The 16317-nt window shown below is 48.8% G+C and overlaps 1 protein-coding gene across 1 annotated transcript in view; it reads left to right on the top strand.

Moving 5' to 3' along the window:
• The window catches only part of COTL1 (coactosin like F-actin binding protein 1), a 22340-nt gene extending 6023 nt beyond the window's left edge, over positions 1–16317 (top strand). The window contains exons 3-4 of the mRNA XM_071567654.1: positions 6192–6349; positions 14968–16317. Of these exons, the coding sequence (XP_071423755.1) occupies positions 6192–6349; positions 14968–15078 (269 nt within the window). The 3' untranslated portion in view covers positions 15079–16317. The remainder of the gene's footprint in view (positions 1–6191; positions 6350–14967) is intronic.

Here is a 16317-nt window from a genome sequence, read left to right as displayed (position 1 = left end):
AAGCCCCAGTCCAGATAAATAATTGCAATGACAGCATGAAATGGGAGAGTTATTCATGTGTCTGAAAAGATCAGGCCAAAACCACTCTGTGCATTCAGCAGGGGGAAGAACTGAAAATCTCTGGTCTGAAATAAATACCCCATAAAATTATTTGGGGTTGACATAAAATATGAGGAAACAGAAACAGAATCAGCTCCTAATACAAGTTCTTTTTGCCTCATACAGCCTGGCCTCCATCTAAAATTTTAGGGCCTGTGAGTTGGGAGATAACCAAGGTTAGGTTGGCACCTGAGGTTGTAGGAAAGACTTGTAAAAACACACTAGGACATATAATGAGATAGGTGCTTATCTGCATTTGGCTGCATCTTAAGTTGCTAAAATGGGCCTTGTAAATCAGTCTCCTACTGCTTTTGTTTTTCCTCTTCAATGTTCATCTCTCCTGCTTTCCCTTAATGGTTATTTAAAGGAAGACCTGGGGCCATGGGTGGCTTATGGGAATCTCACGCTGTGTTTGCACCTTCCCCTGCCCCTGTGCCCTCCCCGCTCTTGGCAGGGGCACAGTGACCTCCTGCTGCCAGCTGAGCCCTGGCTGAGCCTGTCCCTTGCTACGGACACGAGGTGGGTTTAGGGAATATCCCCCCTGATTTTTGTGGGGTAACTCCTGAGGGAGGTGAAGTTCTGCACTGAGACAGGAACTCTTTGCATTCAGTTTTGTGCTGCTCAATTAGAATGGCATAGCTGTGAGTCTGCCTTTACCCCCCTGCTGGGACAGTAGCAGAGAAAGAAGAGGTTGTACCTTTGTTCTGGGGCTTGCCTGGCCCTGACTTCTGGCCAAAAAACCCACCATCCCTTCCTTCAGGGAAGGGGGACATAGATGAGCTGGACCCTCTGTTTGATCCCACTGTGCCCTCCCAGTCAGGAGAGAGAGAGACAACAGGGCCACTGTCACTGGGATGGCAGCAACTCATTGTGATGAAATGTTGTTGCTGGCTCCACTGGACCTGAGAAAGGCAGAGGAGGCAGTGTGGGGTCACTCTGCGTGTCCCTGGGCTCACATCAGCCAACCTGCCTACCATGAGAAGGTTTGGGGCCACAGACACAGTGCTGGGGTCAAATGTATCTGATGAGTTTATGGACATATCACCCTGGAGTGAGGCAGCACTGCTTGAGGTGTATGGGCTTCAGTGCAGGGTTTGAGAGAGAAAAAAAAACCATGTAGGAAGAGGTAGGGGAGGTTTCTCTCTGCAGTTCTACAGGGGTGACTGAAGAGGTTGAAAATTGACATATTAATCTAAAATGAATCCAATTGAAGCAAACAAAATAAATCCTCATGAAACCTGTCATGTGCTGTCAGTAATTCATTGCTGGACAGAACAAAAAAGCAGATCATTCCATCCCCTGCCTTGCTGTGTGTGACCTTGATCCAGCAGGCAGGTGAAGCTGAGGGCAGTGGTTTTATCCTGGCACGTCTCTGGCTTGGCCATTCAGAGCCCTGAGATAAGAACCATGAAGATTTGACAGGGTATTTCTTTCCTGCAGCTATTATCTTTTACTGATGACTCAGTGCATTTTAATCTAATGGGGAATTTTTCAGTACAGCTGAACCAAAGGGCTTGAGTGGATATAAAAAAAAAATGCCATCAAGGAAATCTCTGCAGTTTGGCTTTGTGGACAGCCAAGGGCAGCTCAGTCAGAATATTTGGAAAATCCTGCCTACTGATAAACAAGGAGTTTGGGGAGAAAATACTAAATGATGCTCATTAATTAAGGCATTCATTGTGCTCCTCATTGTTTGTAGAGCCCTGTTGCAGTCCAGCCACAGTGAAAGGAGTAGTGGTATTAATGGAGTTAACATGTTCTTTTCTGCTGATTGTAACTTGTGAGATCTTCTCAAACAAAGCTGCTATTTCTGTTCTGCCCAGAGCTGCGATTTGCTTCTCTCTGCCCTGAAATTCAGGGCTCAGGGATGAGGAAGGTGGTTGCTCCAGGCAGGATTTCCTCTTTCAAAGGACATCCACGCTGGGTCTCTGTGATTTGTTCTGCTCCCCCTCACCCAGCAAATTCCAAACCCCACTGTGAGCGGCTCTGGGGTGGCTGGGAATGCCCTGAGGTTTCTCAGGGGGTTGGCACTGGTGGCACTGATGGCTCCCAGCATGGTGAGGTGCTCTGGCAGGGTGGAACTGATTAACTGTGAAAGAGGAAATCTGGGACTAGGAAAGAACCTCCGTTTTGATCCCCTTATCACTCTGAACACGCTCCAGACTAATTGTGAAACTCAGCCACTTCTGCTCAGGGATTTTGTTGGGGAGGCTTAAACCCAGGCTGAGCCAGTGCTGGAAACCTCTCCATCCCTCCCTGATGCCCTTTCAGGAGCAGAGACATGGTAATAATTGCTGTGGGCTCCCATTCACATCCCTCCCAGCTCTGTCTGCAGCTGCTGGAACCTGCTCAGCTGCCAATTCACACGCTGGCACAGCGGGTTAAAGCATCACATTGGGGGGTTGGATAAACAGACTGCACTGAAGTTGGGGCAGCTGAAGGTTGTTCTGCCTCTGGAGGGGATACAGCCCCCATGGGAGGAGGAGGAGGAGGAGGAGGCAGCACCAGCTGGGGTGGGACCCTTCAAGCCCCCTCAAGTGAACCACCCCCAGGTCAACCCACCAAGAGGGTGACTCAGAGCCCCAGGTCCAACCTTGGGTGCTCATTATCTTGCTGGGACTGAAGGTGGTGAAGTCAGAGTTGCTCATAGAGTAGTAGGTGATCCAAAGGATGAAACTGGAATTGCTGGGTTTGTCTCTCTATGGTGTCATGGATCAAGCTGCCTTCAGACAGGATGGCAAAGCACTGAAACTCTTCTGCTAAGAAGCAAATCCTGCTGCTGCCAGTGAGCTGTGGGTTCATGTCCAGTTAAAGTATGGAATCACAGAATCATGGAATTGATTGGGTTGGAAAAGACCTCCGAGATCACCAAGTCCAACCCTTGGTCCAACTCCAGTCCCTTCACCAGATCATGGCACTCAGTGCCACGGCCAAGCTCAGTTTCAAAACCTCCAGGGATGGGGAATCCACCCCCTCTCTGGGCAGCCCATTCCAATGCCTGAGCACTCTCTCTGCAAAGAATTTTTTCTGCTCTCCAACTTCAATTTCCCCTGGTAGAGCTTGAGCCCATCGTGCCCCCTTGTCCTATTGCTGAGTGCCTGGGAGAAGAGACCAACCCCCACCTGGCTATAAATTCACAGAATCATAGGATGGTTTGGGTTAGAGGGGACCTTAAAGCCCATCCAGTTCCAAGCCCTATGGCGTGGGTAGAAAACCTTCCACTAGACCAGGGTGCTCCAAGCCCAATCCAACCTTTCCCTGAATAATTCCAGGGATGGGACATCCCAGAAACTTCCTCTCTGTGCTATGAAAAGGCACTGCTTTTTCACACTCATATTTTCCCAGCATCTTTATTATGAAGGGGCACAGTCCAGTCTTCAGGCTCTGTCACAGCCTTGGGTGGAAGGGGCAGAGATGCCAACCCAGCAAGGGCTCCATAGGAAGGGCTGTGGCACCATTACAGTGAGAAGGGGCCAGGACTTGATGACATCAAAGTGCCTTCCAGCACTGTGTTCCCACAGGAGCCACAGAGCAGTCAGAGCAGAGTGTGGCCTCCTTTACTGGGAGACCTGGAGGGCGAGGCTTTCTCAGGGAACTGTTAATTGTAACATTAGGGGATTTACTGTCTCACTTCACCTTGGGTATTTCCTGGCTGTCGCTTCATTTGTGCTTCTAATCAATCTTGGGAAGAGGATTTGCTGTCCCAAACAGGAGTCTCTACGTGAGTAACTGAGAGAGAAGGTTTTTTGCCTCCACTGTCCATATATGTCTCTTATTCTCCTTCCAAAGATCCATCTGGATTTTTCCTTTGAGCAAGATCTTTCTTTCTCTTTGTTTCAATTTTGAAATCTTCAGAGGAGTTTGTTTTAAACACTGTACTGGCTCACACACACTCCTACATCCCTTTTCCAGTTTTCCTAATAATCCTCTGTCAGGGAAAAAAAAGAAAAGGTACAGAGAGAATAAAACAGGGAGAGAATAGGTGGACTTTCTCAGAGTTAAAAAAGTGTTCTCTTTTATCAAGGGGAGTTTGTCTTTACTCAGACTTTGGCAAATCAAAGTGTTAAAGAAGCTCTGAGACTTGGGAGCTTGCAGAGAACATCTCACTTTTTGTTGTTGTTGTTTGCACTGATTTCTAGCAGCTTGTTTTCTGGGGATGAGCAATTAGGAAATTAAGATGCTTGTCCCCTGTCCCCAGGGCTCCTGGGGCTGTCCTGAGCATTCCTGGAAGGTGCTGAAAGGGATCAAGGAGGGGATGTTGGCAGTTGTTGTTGCACCTGGAGCCTTCATTTTCACCTGGCAAATACTCCAGAGAGCAACTCACTCTGAAGAACTTTGAACTGGTCACCACGAGTGCAACCAGGATTAACATGATGCTTCTCAAACAGCACATTTGTTCTTCTGGTTTGAGTCATCTCCTTTCAAAGCCCTCAAGTGATCTCTAACAGAGGAAGAAGCCACAATTAAGTGTATTCCATGATAGCACAACTGTCCCTCTGCCCAGTCCTGGGGGAAGGTTCCAAATCCCACCTGCCACCGTGGCTGGGGGTGAGAGGGGGTGGTACCACACACCTCTGAACTGCCTGTGATTGTGGGGGTGCCTTGGTCAATAAGTCACCCTGCAATGGAGGAAGGAAATCCTGAAGATGAGAGTTTACAAGGTTTTCATGCACATGGCCAGGGTAAATAACTCTAGTCTGGCATGACACAGCATAAACCAGCTGTGGAACAGACATCAGGACAGTTCTAAAATCCAAGACTTGTCTCCAGGGCTTCAGGAGGAGTAGAAAAACTCACCTGGAGAATAATTGCAGAATTCTTCTTTTGCTCCTTCTCCCCTTTTTCTTTTAAATCATACAAGTGAGCCAGAAATGTTGCTGAAGGGAAGGAGGGGAAAGGATCAGATTTGCACAATAAAATGTGACCCTAATCCTGCTGTCCTGTGAGAAAGAGACACTGGGAAATGTTCTTCCCTTCTTGACCAGTGACCTGCAGATGAGTGATCTGGCTGATGTGGAACTGGGGTTAGCCCTGTGCTCTGGACCTGCCTGCTGACTGGATTTAGCCATTCCCAGACTCACCAGCAGTGAAATAATGTGGGGTGGAGTGTCCAGCACAGCCAGTTCCCTCCCAGTAATCCCGAGCAGCCCAGGAAGGGGCAGCCCTGACTTGGGCAAAGAAAGCACAGGGCATATAGAATCATAAAATCATAGAATCATAGAATGGATTGGGTTGGAAAAGACCTCCCAGATCATCAAGTCCAACCCTTGGTCCAGCTCCAGTCCCTTTACCAGATCATGGCACTCAGTGCCACGGCCAAACTCAGTTGAAAAATCTCCAGGGATGGTGAATCCACCCCCTCTCTGGGCAGCCCATTCCAATGCCTGAGCACTCTCTCTGCAAAGAAGTTTTTTCTGCTCTCCAACTTCAATTTCCCCTGGCAGAGCTTGAGCCCATCGTGCCCCCTTGTCCTATTGCTGAGTGCCTGGGAGAAGAGACCAACCCCCACCTGGCCACAACTTCCCTTCAGGCAGCTCCAGACAGTGCTGAGGTCACCTCTGAGCCTCCTCTTCTCCAGGATAAACACCCCCAGCTCCCTCAGCCTCTCCCCACAGGAGTCTGCAACTCCAGCACCTCTTCCATCCTCTCCATCACCCACTGATGGTTTTTGGAGACCTCCACAAAAGGAGCAGCAAATTACAATCTAGCCCATGACACTGACAAGGCTGAACAAACCACACCCTCACGTTTCAGCACACTGGGAACTTACAATACCTTCCACTCTCAAACAGCCCCAATCTAGGCAGCTTTTGGAAGAACACGCTTCTCATGGGGCTGTACTCTGCCTCCTCTGGTCCCAAATCTAATTAAAACACCCCCAGCTCCCTCAGCCTCTCCCCACAGCACTTGTGCTCCAGTCCCTTCTCCTGCCCTGTTGCTCTTCTCTGGCCCCGCAGAGCCCCCTGTTGATCCCAAATGCTGGCACTGTCACATGGCATCAGTGCCCTGCCCTGGCCTTGGAGAGCCACAGTGTCACCCTGCAGAGGGGCAGGGCTGTTTCTGCCTTTAACCATCTCTCCCTCTCCCTGCAGACGATGTGCGGTTGTTCGGCTTCGTGCGATTCACCACCGGCGATGCCATGAGCAAGAGGGTGAAGTTTGCCCTCATCACCTGGATTGGGGAGGATGTCAGTGGCCTGCAGAGAGCCAAAACTGGCACTGACAAGACTCTGGTCAAAGAAGTAGTACAGGTAAGCTCAGCCCTCTGCTTCCAGCCCCAGCTCTCAGTGCTGTCAGCTGGTCAAACACCAGCAGGAGGGGAGAGAGGGGGAAGGACTGGATCATCCTTCCACTTAGGAGTTAATCCTTTAAAAAGAAGACAGTTTCCTATTGCCTGTCTTCCTACTAGGAAGGCTTAACATCTGCCCTTTGAGCACTCAGGCACAAAGAAGCACCTTTGAGCTTAAGGCTGTTTTAACTATTTCATGAGGAGGGAATATGTGCACTGCCCTGCCTGGCACCAGTGAGATGTTTCCCATCTCCCTCCTTGATATGGAAATAATAAAATATTGAATGACAGAGAGCAGAGTTAAGTTAAGAAGGTAAAATTAAACAGGAAAACCCACACCCTTGTTTAAACTTCTCTGGAGGCCTTTTGTCTCTGCACAGTGAATTAGTGGACCTAATCAACTGAAGTCTGAAGTCCCTATCAGTGCCAATTAACTAACAGCTCTTAATAACTAACTAGATTTGAATAGTCTTCCGTTTGGCTTTGGGTGTAGCAGGGAAAAGAGAAATGTGCTCAGTCCAAGGGAGTGAGAACAAGCAACAGCCAGGGGAGAAGTGACCTGGGGAAAAGGCTGCACAGAAACACTGACTGGGATGGAGAAGGTGCTCATGTTTAACATATTTCCTCTGAAGAAGCATTTAAAGCAAGATTAGCTCTTTAAACTCAGCAGAGAGCCAGTTCACCAGTGCCTGGGCAATGATCCTGCTTAAGCACTTGGAGAAGGGGTTGATGATTAAATTAATCTCCCTCAATAATTGAGCTCCTGCCTATGTAAAGAAATCTCCCAAGGATGAGAATGAAGTCTCCCTCAATTTTCAGTGGTTTATATGATACACAAGCTTGTATTTAGATAAGACGCATGAAGAATATAATACATTCCTATCCTTCCAAAGATAAGCACTGGTGCTAAATGTTTCAGAATGACAATGACACAGAGGGGCCTGTTCTGAAAAGAAACTTCCAGAATGACACCTGAGAGATAGGAAGGCAAGTCTCTGTTCATGGGAAGCAGCTGAAACAATGAAATTGTAGCTGAAATTATAGAGTACTAATGAATGACTCTTACATGAGTCACTGAGCCTGAGATTTTTTTAAGAAATCTGTTTAGACAATGTATTCCTGTTGAGCTGAGTTGCATTCCTGAGCACTGTGCTAAGATCTGCCCCTCAGGTCTGGCACATATAATTTGCAATTTCACTTGTTTCATCTTTGATTAGTAGTCTGTACAAGTTAATAATCTGGTGGAACGTTACCCATTCTTGGCTGTTACTTAAAAGCTCTCATATTCCAATTAGTCTGCACTAAAATACAGAAACAATGCAACTGGTGCTTAATATTTTTACTGAGCAACCTTGTCTCAAACCCACTGCAAAGCATTGCTGAATGTCCTGGCAATGGTGATCTCCTGTCCAGAGGAAATCATCTTGACAGCTGTTTTGAATAGTCCTACAAGTGCAGCTGAATCCCTCAGAGTGGGATGAAAGCAGAGCTGTTTTCTTCTTTTCATCTGTGTGACCTTGCAGATTGTCAAAATAAAAAAAAAAAAGGACAAAAAACTCCAAGTGAAATTTAGTGGAGGGGATTTATCTCAGAGCTGTTTTGCTCTTACTAATTCTCTTGACCTTCAGGTAGGTTCTCAGTCTTCTGATTTTTACAGAGGTTATTTGAGATGTGAGTTATTCATAGAAAAATGCAGTTATTTTTTTTTTTTGCTGTAGTGATAAAGTACAAATCTGAGTAAGGATAAGGAGTGTTCACTCATGGGGATTATTAACAGCCTCCCAGGAGCACCTGCCACATGGGAAACAAAGAGATATTAAGTGGTGGAGAGTAGATTATGGGGTTGAGAACAAAAGGATGGACCATCACAAAGCAGGCAGAGGAGCTGGGCTGGCCTGGCTTCTGTTCCTGCCCTGCAAGGGGAGCAGGTGCTGGGAAGTCTCCAGGGAGGTGCCTTGGGGAGCAGAGCTGATAGGGAGTGCAGGAGGTTGCCAGAAAATCTCTCAGGAAGAAAGGACAATTGATTTTTAGCTGTAATAACTGTAGAATTACCAGGGTGGATCTCATCTGGTGCAAATAGCCAGAGTTTTCATCTGTGCTAGCTGAGAATCAGCTCTTCTGGCTTACTTGGACCTCTCCTTGTTACCTCTTTAATGTTATTAGAAAATGGGGTTTGCATTTATTGCATTTCTTTTGGAGTGTAGAAAAATGCATTTAAGGAACATTCAGTAGCATTTTTTTTCCCCTCAGCCATTTATTTTCCATCCTTTCTTCCTTAACTCAGCTGGAAATCTTGGATCAAGCTGCAACCTGGGCCAAGTAGTTCAGCTGAGAGCAAGTTAGAAGCAAGGCCAGGATAGGCAAGAATTATCTGTATCTCCTCAGAGCTCAGTATTAATATGTGGATATTCCTGTGTAGGTATGGAGACATGAAGTAGGGGGATGCAGCATTCCCATCTTTTCCCAGCTGAGCTTCTGTCCAGGCCCAGGACAAACCTGGGGGTGGGGAAGTGGCACAAACATCCTGTGCTTCTCAGACTGTTGCTGAAGGTGTTTGGGAGTTCATTTTTGGGGTAAACCTGCATCTAGAATGATCTAAACTTCCTGCAACAGTAGGTCAGGATGGCTCCAACTCCAAGGCTGCATCTGTTTGTCATCATCACCAGCAGAGTGTCTCAGCTTGTGCAGATGTGGACAGATGTGTGCTGATGTGACCAGATGTGTGCAGAGGGCCACAGCATTTGTGTCCTCTGCTCAGCTGCAGTTTGGTCACTGTCACACCAAGGCTGTACCACCAGCCAGGAGGTCTCCCCCCACAATGGAAAGGCTTTGGGCATATTTTTGATTAAAAGGCTCATCCAAAGCTGGTTTAAAACTCCTGTTTTATGCCCCTGACAGTAGGAATGGTCCATCTTTCTGTGCACAAGCTGTGGCTCCTTCAGCCTTAGCACAAATCCCTCCAGGAGGCTCTCTGTGCTCTCAGGGCTGTTGTTTTGACCTCCTCTATTCCAGAGGCCCAGGTGGAACAGGTCACTCAGCTTAAACCCAGAAATCAAGGCTCCTGTGAGCTGGGAATGGCACCAGCAAGAGGTTCCTTTGGTCACAAAAACTCCTGCAAGGGGAATCCTGACAGTGGTGGGGCTGAAGCACAGGAGGATGAAACCTTCTAGTGAGGGGCCAGAGGAGAGGCAGAGGGATGGTGTTCTCTGAGCCAGGATGAGCCCTGGCACAGGGACTGTGGGGCTGAACTGGGATGGTTTGGATGTGAATGGCCAAGAACTGAAAACAGGACTTGGTTTCCCTCTGAGTGAACTTCCTCTCTGTGAACTTGATGCCCCTCACGATTGCATTTCCTACCAGGACTTCCTTAGGCAGCACTGAGGTGTTTTTCCTGCCAGGACTGAATTCCTGTCCTGCAGGGCTGTCTCAGTTTGTCTTTTTTACCATAGATTTTGACTCTTCTCAGTTTTCATCAGCATTCCTTCCCCCACAAAGTCATATGCTCTGTTATTTGCCTAACTCATAGCCAGGATAAAACAGCTCTGTTTCTGTCAGCAAATATTCGTGGCATTTTATTCATTATTATTTTTGGTGAGGAATTTGCCTGGTTTTCAGGATGTCAACAAGTCTGCTGAGCTCCTGTTTTGGAGCTCATGGCCAGATCCCTTTTTGCTCACCTTTCCCTTGTCCTCTGGATCCCTTACTGCACCAGTGCTGGTCCCTCATGAGGGATGACCCTCCCATGGGGTTCCTGGTCTTGGGCAGGTACAACACCAGAACTCCCCATGTGTTTTGGGCTCCCCCTGTTAGTACAGAAGCTTAAAGAGAAGGTGGTTTAACAGCTTTGTTAGAGTCAGTCTGGAAATCAAACTCATGGCTACATCATGATGGCTTTGAGAGTCTTTCTCACGAGGGTGAGTGAGATCCTGCTGGGAAGGCAAATTAAATTCTCCTTTTTGACTGTTTTCCCTGTTCTGGTTTGCTGTAATGACCATACCAAGTGGATGTGGATTAGTCTGAGTCTGGAGAAGGTGGTAACTTTTTAAGTCACTTCTTCAGGCCAGAATCAGCAGCTTCTCATCCCCACACATCTGGCACACAGCCCTGGGACTGTTCCAGTGGGATGCAGCACAGACAGGGAGAATTTGCAGATCAGCTGAAATGCAGTTCCCTTTGCTGGGAGATGTGTTTGCCAGAGGTTTGGGTTGGCTTCTCCCAGGGGCTGGAACTGCTCCATGGGAAAATTGGCAGGGAGGAAGTTTGAAGAGTGGAAGATTGGAGTGTGAGAGCTGAGGGCAGGAGTAGGTTTGGGGCAGCAGAGCAGAGTGTGGGGCAGTGGGGCTGTCCTGCTGCAGGGGATGGCACTCCACAGCTCTCCTTGTACTCAGAGAAGCTCTGCCAGGACAACCCTCTGCTGCAGCCACAGCACCTTCCTCCTCCATGACCCCAGGTCTGGGACTCCCCAACTGGACAAGGAACATGGGAGGTGACATCTCCTGGGGACTCCCACCTGGTGGGTGGGACTGGTGACATTTGCACATTAGAACTGAAGATCCTGAACATCAGAGGAGGCTGCTGCAAGCCCCACTGTAAATAAAAATGGCAGGAAGCTGCTCTGGCACAACTTGGCACCACCCCCAGCTGGTGAGAACCCAAATGTCTGGAGATGATACAAGGATTTTCCTTTTGGCATCAGGCCTACCCATGCTGGGATTTATAAGGGCCTCTGCAGACCTATTTTGGTACAATATCTGCACCACACAGATTTCCCTTGGGCACTTTAGGGAAATTTTATGGCCCATATGCTAAACATTCAGAGCTTGGAATAGGAATAAAATCTCCTCCACCTTTTTTTTCCTCCCCCTTAGAGCTGACTGGAAGAGAAGGATGGAGCTTGCTGCCCAAATTTCCTGCTTCCCAGGGGGAGATGCAGGCTCAGTTTTTGCAACCCAGGCTGCATGGCTGGAGCCCTTTCAAAGCCTGTGGTGCCTTGTGGAGGCTGTCAGGGATTGGATTGCAAAATTGTGACCCTCTGCTGCCCAGGCACAAAGTGAAGCACATGCAGGATGTATTGAAGAACAAGGAGTAAACCTGATTTTTTTTTATGTGCTGTTCAGTGACTGGAGAGGCAAAGCAAAGAGACTGTGGTCACTGTTGTGCTGTGAGAGTGCTAAAGATAAATGGCATCATTGTTTTGGTTATCTGTAGGCTGCTGGTGACTGGGGCTGATACAAAGGCCAGAATTCACTGGCAGGGCTTGCTGTGGTTGTAAAAAGCTTGGGGAGGAGGGGAGGGGCAGAGAAAAGGAAGTGGAGGATGTAAAATGAAGACACATGTCAGCAAATCAAGCGTCAGAGTCATGCACTGTGCCTTGGGCAGCTGTAACCTCTGCAGTTCTCTTGAAAGGCCTTGGGTAGTGTGTGATGGGAGGGGAGAGAGCAGAGACTTCCCCACCCCAGTCTCTTAAGGGCAGAAAGAGTATGTGGTGGCAGGGCAGCAGCCTGGCAGCAGTGGGATGCTGTTGGCACTGCTGCAGTGGGATGCTGGTGGCATTGCTGCAGTGGGATGGTGTTGGCATTGCTGCAGTGGGATGCTGTTGGCACTGCTGCAGTGGGATGCTGATGGCACTGCTGAAGTGGGATGGTGGTGGCACTGCTGAAGTGGGATGGTGTTGGCATTGCTGCAGTGGGTGCTGTTGGCACTGCTGCAGTGGGATGGCGTTGGCATTGCTGCAGTGGGACACTTGGCACTGCTGCAGTGGGATGTTGGTGGCACTGCTGCAGTGGGTGCTGTTGGCACTGCTGCAGTGAGATGCTGGTGGCACTGCTGCAGTGGGATGGTGTTGACACTGCTGCTGTGGGTGCTGGTGGCACTGCTGCAGTGGGATGTTGGTGGCACTGCTGCAGTGGGATGCTGGTGGCACTGCTGCAGTGGGATGTTGGTGGCACTTCTGCAGAGGGTGCTGGTGGCACTGCTGCAGTGGGATGTTGGTGGCATTGCTGCAGAGGGTGCTGGTGGCACTGCTGCAGTGGGATGGTGTTGGCACTGCTGCTGTGGGTGCTGGTGGCACTGCTGCAGTGGGATGCTGGTGGCATTGCTGCAGTGGGATGGCCCTGCTGCAGTGGGATGGTGTTGGCACTGCTGCAGTGGGATGCTGGTGGCATTGCTGCAGTGGGATGGCCCTGCTGCAGTGGGATGGTGTTGGCACTGCTGCAGTGGGATGCTGGTGGCATTGCTGCAGTGGGATGGCCCTGCTGCAGTGGGGTGGCACTGCTGCAGTGAGATGCTGGTGGCATTGCTGCAGTGAGATGCTGTTGGCATTGCTGCAGTGGGATGCTGTTGGCACTGCTGTGAGCCACTCGGGGCTGGGGTTTCTCCTGGTGCCCTGAGTTGCTGGTGTGCTGTGATCAGTTATTTATAACTGCAGGTCACAGTCAGATGCCAAACAAAGCCATTGCCTGGCCTGGGCAACATCACACCCAATTAAATCATTCTGGCAGCTTCAGTGGGGGCAAAAAGAGTGAACTCTGGACAAGATGGCCCTTGGCTGCAAAGTGCTGCTGTTGGTCATGGATGTCCCATCTCCTGACCTGAGAGCTCCTGTCCCCCTGCCCTGGTGACACAGGGCTTGGCTCAGCTGTCCCTAAAATACTCACAGGCCTCCCTCCAGCTCAGGATTTGCACCCTGAACAAAAGCTCAGCCCCAGAGAGCTCAGCCAGTAAAATCAGAGCTTTGAGGGAGGCTGTGGCTGGAGAAGGGTCAAGCAGGATATTGAAATCAGAAGTTCCAGGCAGCAAACTCACCAGAGCATCTTCTCCCCTTGGGGTCAGGCTGAAGGAGACATCGTGGTGGGTAAGAGCTGGGGCAAAGAACCAAGGAGGGCCCTGGCAGAGTAGAATAAAACAAAGAGTTATTAATAGCAGTGACCCAGATTGCACTCTGAGGGTACAAATCGGGCACAAGAGGTGGCCCAGCCAGCTAAGAGGATATTTAAGAATGGCTGGGAGCAGAACCCATCTGGCCACTGCTGGGAGGGGTTGTTCAATCCTTACAAGGTGTCTGGGGGTATTGATGTGAAATCGTGGCTGATGCCCACGGATCATCTCCCAGGAATCAGCTGGATAATTGTCTAGGTGAGAAGACACCTGAGTAATTAAAATTACTTTGTGGCACATATAATTTAGTTCTCTGTTCAGGCAGGAGTGCCCTTGCAGTCTGAATTTCAGAATCAGCTGCATTCTGCAGAGTGAGCATTGAAGGAAACCCTCCTTTCTTATATAAAATACACACACTTTTCATGGAATCCCTCTTGGAAGTGATTTTATGACATGCCTCAGGGTAAAGACTCTGAGCTCAGGTAATTCTGGAGAATCTGCTTCCTGAGCTGAGGCAAATTTGTTAAACCCTGGGAGCAGCACAGAGGAAAAGGAATGAAAAGGCTCAGCTCAAAACTCCCGTGGGCAGCACACCCCAGTGAGCATCAAATCACTGCAAAGATCCTTGGATTGGTCTTAGCAGGAGCTGAGCTTTGCAGACACCTCACCCAGGAGATGTTGGGAGCAGGGCACTTGTGAGCACGACCAAATCTGATGGTTTGGGCAGTTTGTGTCTCTGTTTTAGGCAGGTGTGGCACTGCAGTGCACTCTGCTGTAGCTGAGTTGTGTTTTTAGGAGCAGGGTCCTAAAGAGGGCACAGAAAGGATTAGTGACTTGGCCAAGCTTATGCTGAGGGTCACTGGTGGTTGGAGGTCAACAGTTTCGAGTGTTTTACTTCACGTACTGCTCAGGAAACTTGACCTAACCCAGCCTGTGTGTTTATCACCAGGAAGAGCTGCTGCACAGCCAGGATTGGCTCTTGCAGCTGGTGACTGGAGTAGACCCACAACACTTTTATAGAATCATAGAATGGATTGGGTTGGAAAAGACCTCCGAGATCAGCAAGTCCAACCCTTGATCCAACCCCACTGTGATCACCAGCCCAGGGCACTCTGTGCCCTGGGCTGGTGATCACAGTAGGGTTGGATCAAGATGTGGTGGATTCTCACTCAGTGACACATCCATAAAATCACAGAATCACAGAATGGATTGGGTTGGAAAAGCCCTCTAAGATCATCAAGTCCAACCCTTGGGCCAACTCCAGTCCCTTTACCAGATCATGGCACTCAGTGCCACGGCCAAGCTCAGTTTAAAAACCTCCAGGGATGGGGAATCCACCCCCTCTCTGGACAGCCCATTCCAATGCCTGAGCACTCTCTCTGCAAAGAATTTCTTTCTGCTCTCCAACTTCAATTTCCCCTGGCAGAGCTTGAGCCCATCGTGCCCCCTTGTCCTATTGCTGAGTGCTTGGGAGAAGAGACCAACCCCCACCTGGCCAGAACTTCCCTTTTCCAGGTTAAATATTGGGGTTTCCCTTCACTACTCCTCTGTGTCATCCACAGCTTTCTATTTACCATCCCCACCACAGGAGATAAGGACATGCAGCTCACACAGCCTTGGAAGCTGCACAGCCCATCTGCATTCAGCTCCTTGGATAAATATCCCCCTTTTTAACAGGCTTTTTTCTTTCTTTCTCTCTTGCAGAACTTTGCCAAAGAATTTGTGATCAGTGACCACAAAGAGCTGGATGAGGATTACATCAGGAAGGAGCTGAAGAAAGCTGGGGGGGCTAATTATGATGCACAGACTGAGTAAACACGGGAACCTCCTGGCACCATCACCTGGATCTCAAAGGGAGGGGAAAAGCACAAGGAACTAACACAACTGAGAGATGAGGCAACTGAAATCCCCAGCTTTCTGTGGCTGCACCTAAGAACTCCCTGTTTTGCATCCAGTGGACTTTTATTTTCCATTCCATCTCATTAAACATCCCTCTCTGGGGTTCTGCTTTTCTTTTTTCCCACCTTTTTTTTTTTTTTTTACTCATAAATCTGTCCATGTTCTTGCATCTGTGGAATTTAGGTTTGGTTCTGCTTTGGTCCTGTTCAGCACTGTGTTTGTAGAGGCTTGCCACTGTGTCCTTCTTCATGCCTGTGGGTTTTAGTTGGGCTCAACCTGGTCTCTGAAGGAAGAAAGTTTGGGGGAGTTCTAAACATCGATTATTTCCACTTTTAAAACATTTGTTCTGACTGATATTCTTGGGAATAATATTTTGTTTTGCTGTTCTAGGCTCAGATCAGCTTGAGTTGACTTCCCTCAAACTTTGGTGGAATCATCTAAGCTTAAAAGCCCAACTGAGGCATCTTAACAGCTTAAACAACAAAGTGAACAAACAAAACAATTCTTTGACTCCTAATAAATGGGAATAAATTTGCCTTAAACATTGCCTGGCAGTTGCTCTGCTCTGTGCTGCATCTCTGCCCCTCCCTCTTACAAATAAGATCCACCATGATCCCAAAGTGGGGGTTCTGTTGCTTTTTGGAGGTCTGATGGCTCAGCAAACTGAGGGGCTTAGAAATGTCAGGACACTTGGTCACTATTTTGTCTACGTTGGTCTCTGGGTTTACATTTGACTTTCCTAATCTGGGGCTCAGGAGGGGAAACTCAAAGGCATAGAGTTCCTTTTTAAATGATGTCTGCAAACCCAGCAGCAGCTGAATCCTTCTCTGCCCATGCCTCCCCCTGGTTATTTTGCAGTTAAACTCACCATCCTCAGTTCTTTGGGGCCTTTGGCAGCCAACCATCCTGCAGCTGGGACCAAGGGATGGAGCAGGGCAGCTCCACCCCAGCTGGGATCAAACACCCACCAGCAGAGGCCCAGAGACAACCTGGGCACTGTTTGGCACCAGACTCTTTGTTTGGGGGCTTCTTTGTATGGCTTTTGTTTTTCTCCATCCAAGGTAACTGTCCCCAGAATTCTGTGTTGGGAGAAACTGTGGGGCTTGGGAGTCAGTGCTATAAACCCATTCCAGAAATAAATGTTTTTCAAGAACA

The sequence above is a fragment of the Pithys albifrons genome, chromosome 12 (genome assembly GCF_047495875.1).
Source record: "Pithys albifrons albifrons isolate INPA30051 chromosome 12, PitAlb_v1, whole genome shotgun sequence".
Lineage (NCBI taxonomy): Eukaryota > Metazoa > Chordata > Aves > Passeriformes > Thamnophilidae > Pithys > Pithys albifrons.
Note: the sequence above shows the minus strand (reverse complement) of the source record. Positions and strands in the feature narration are given on the sequence as shown.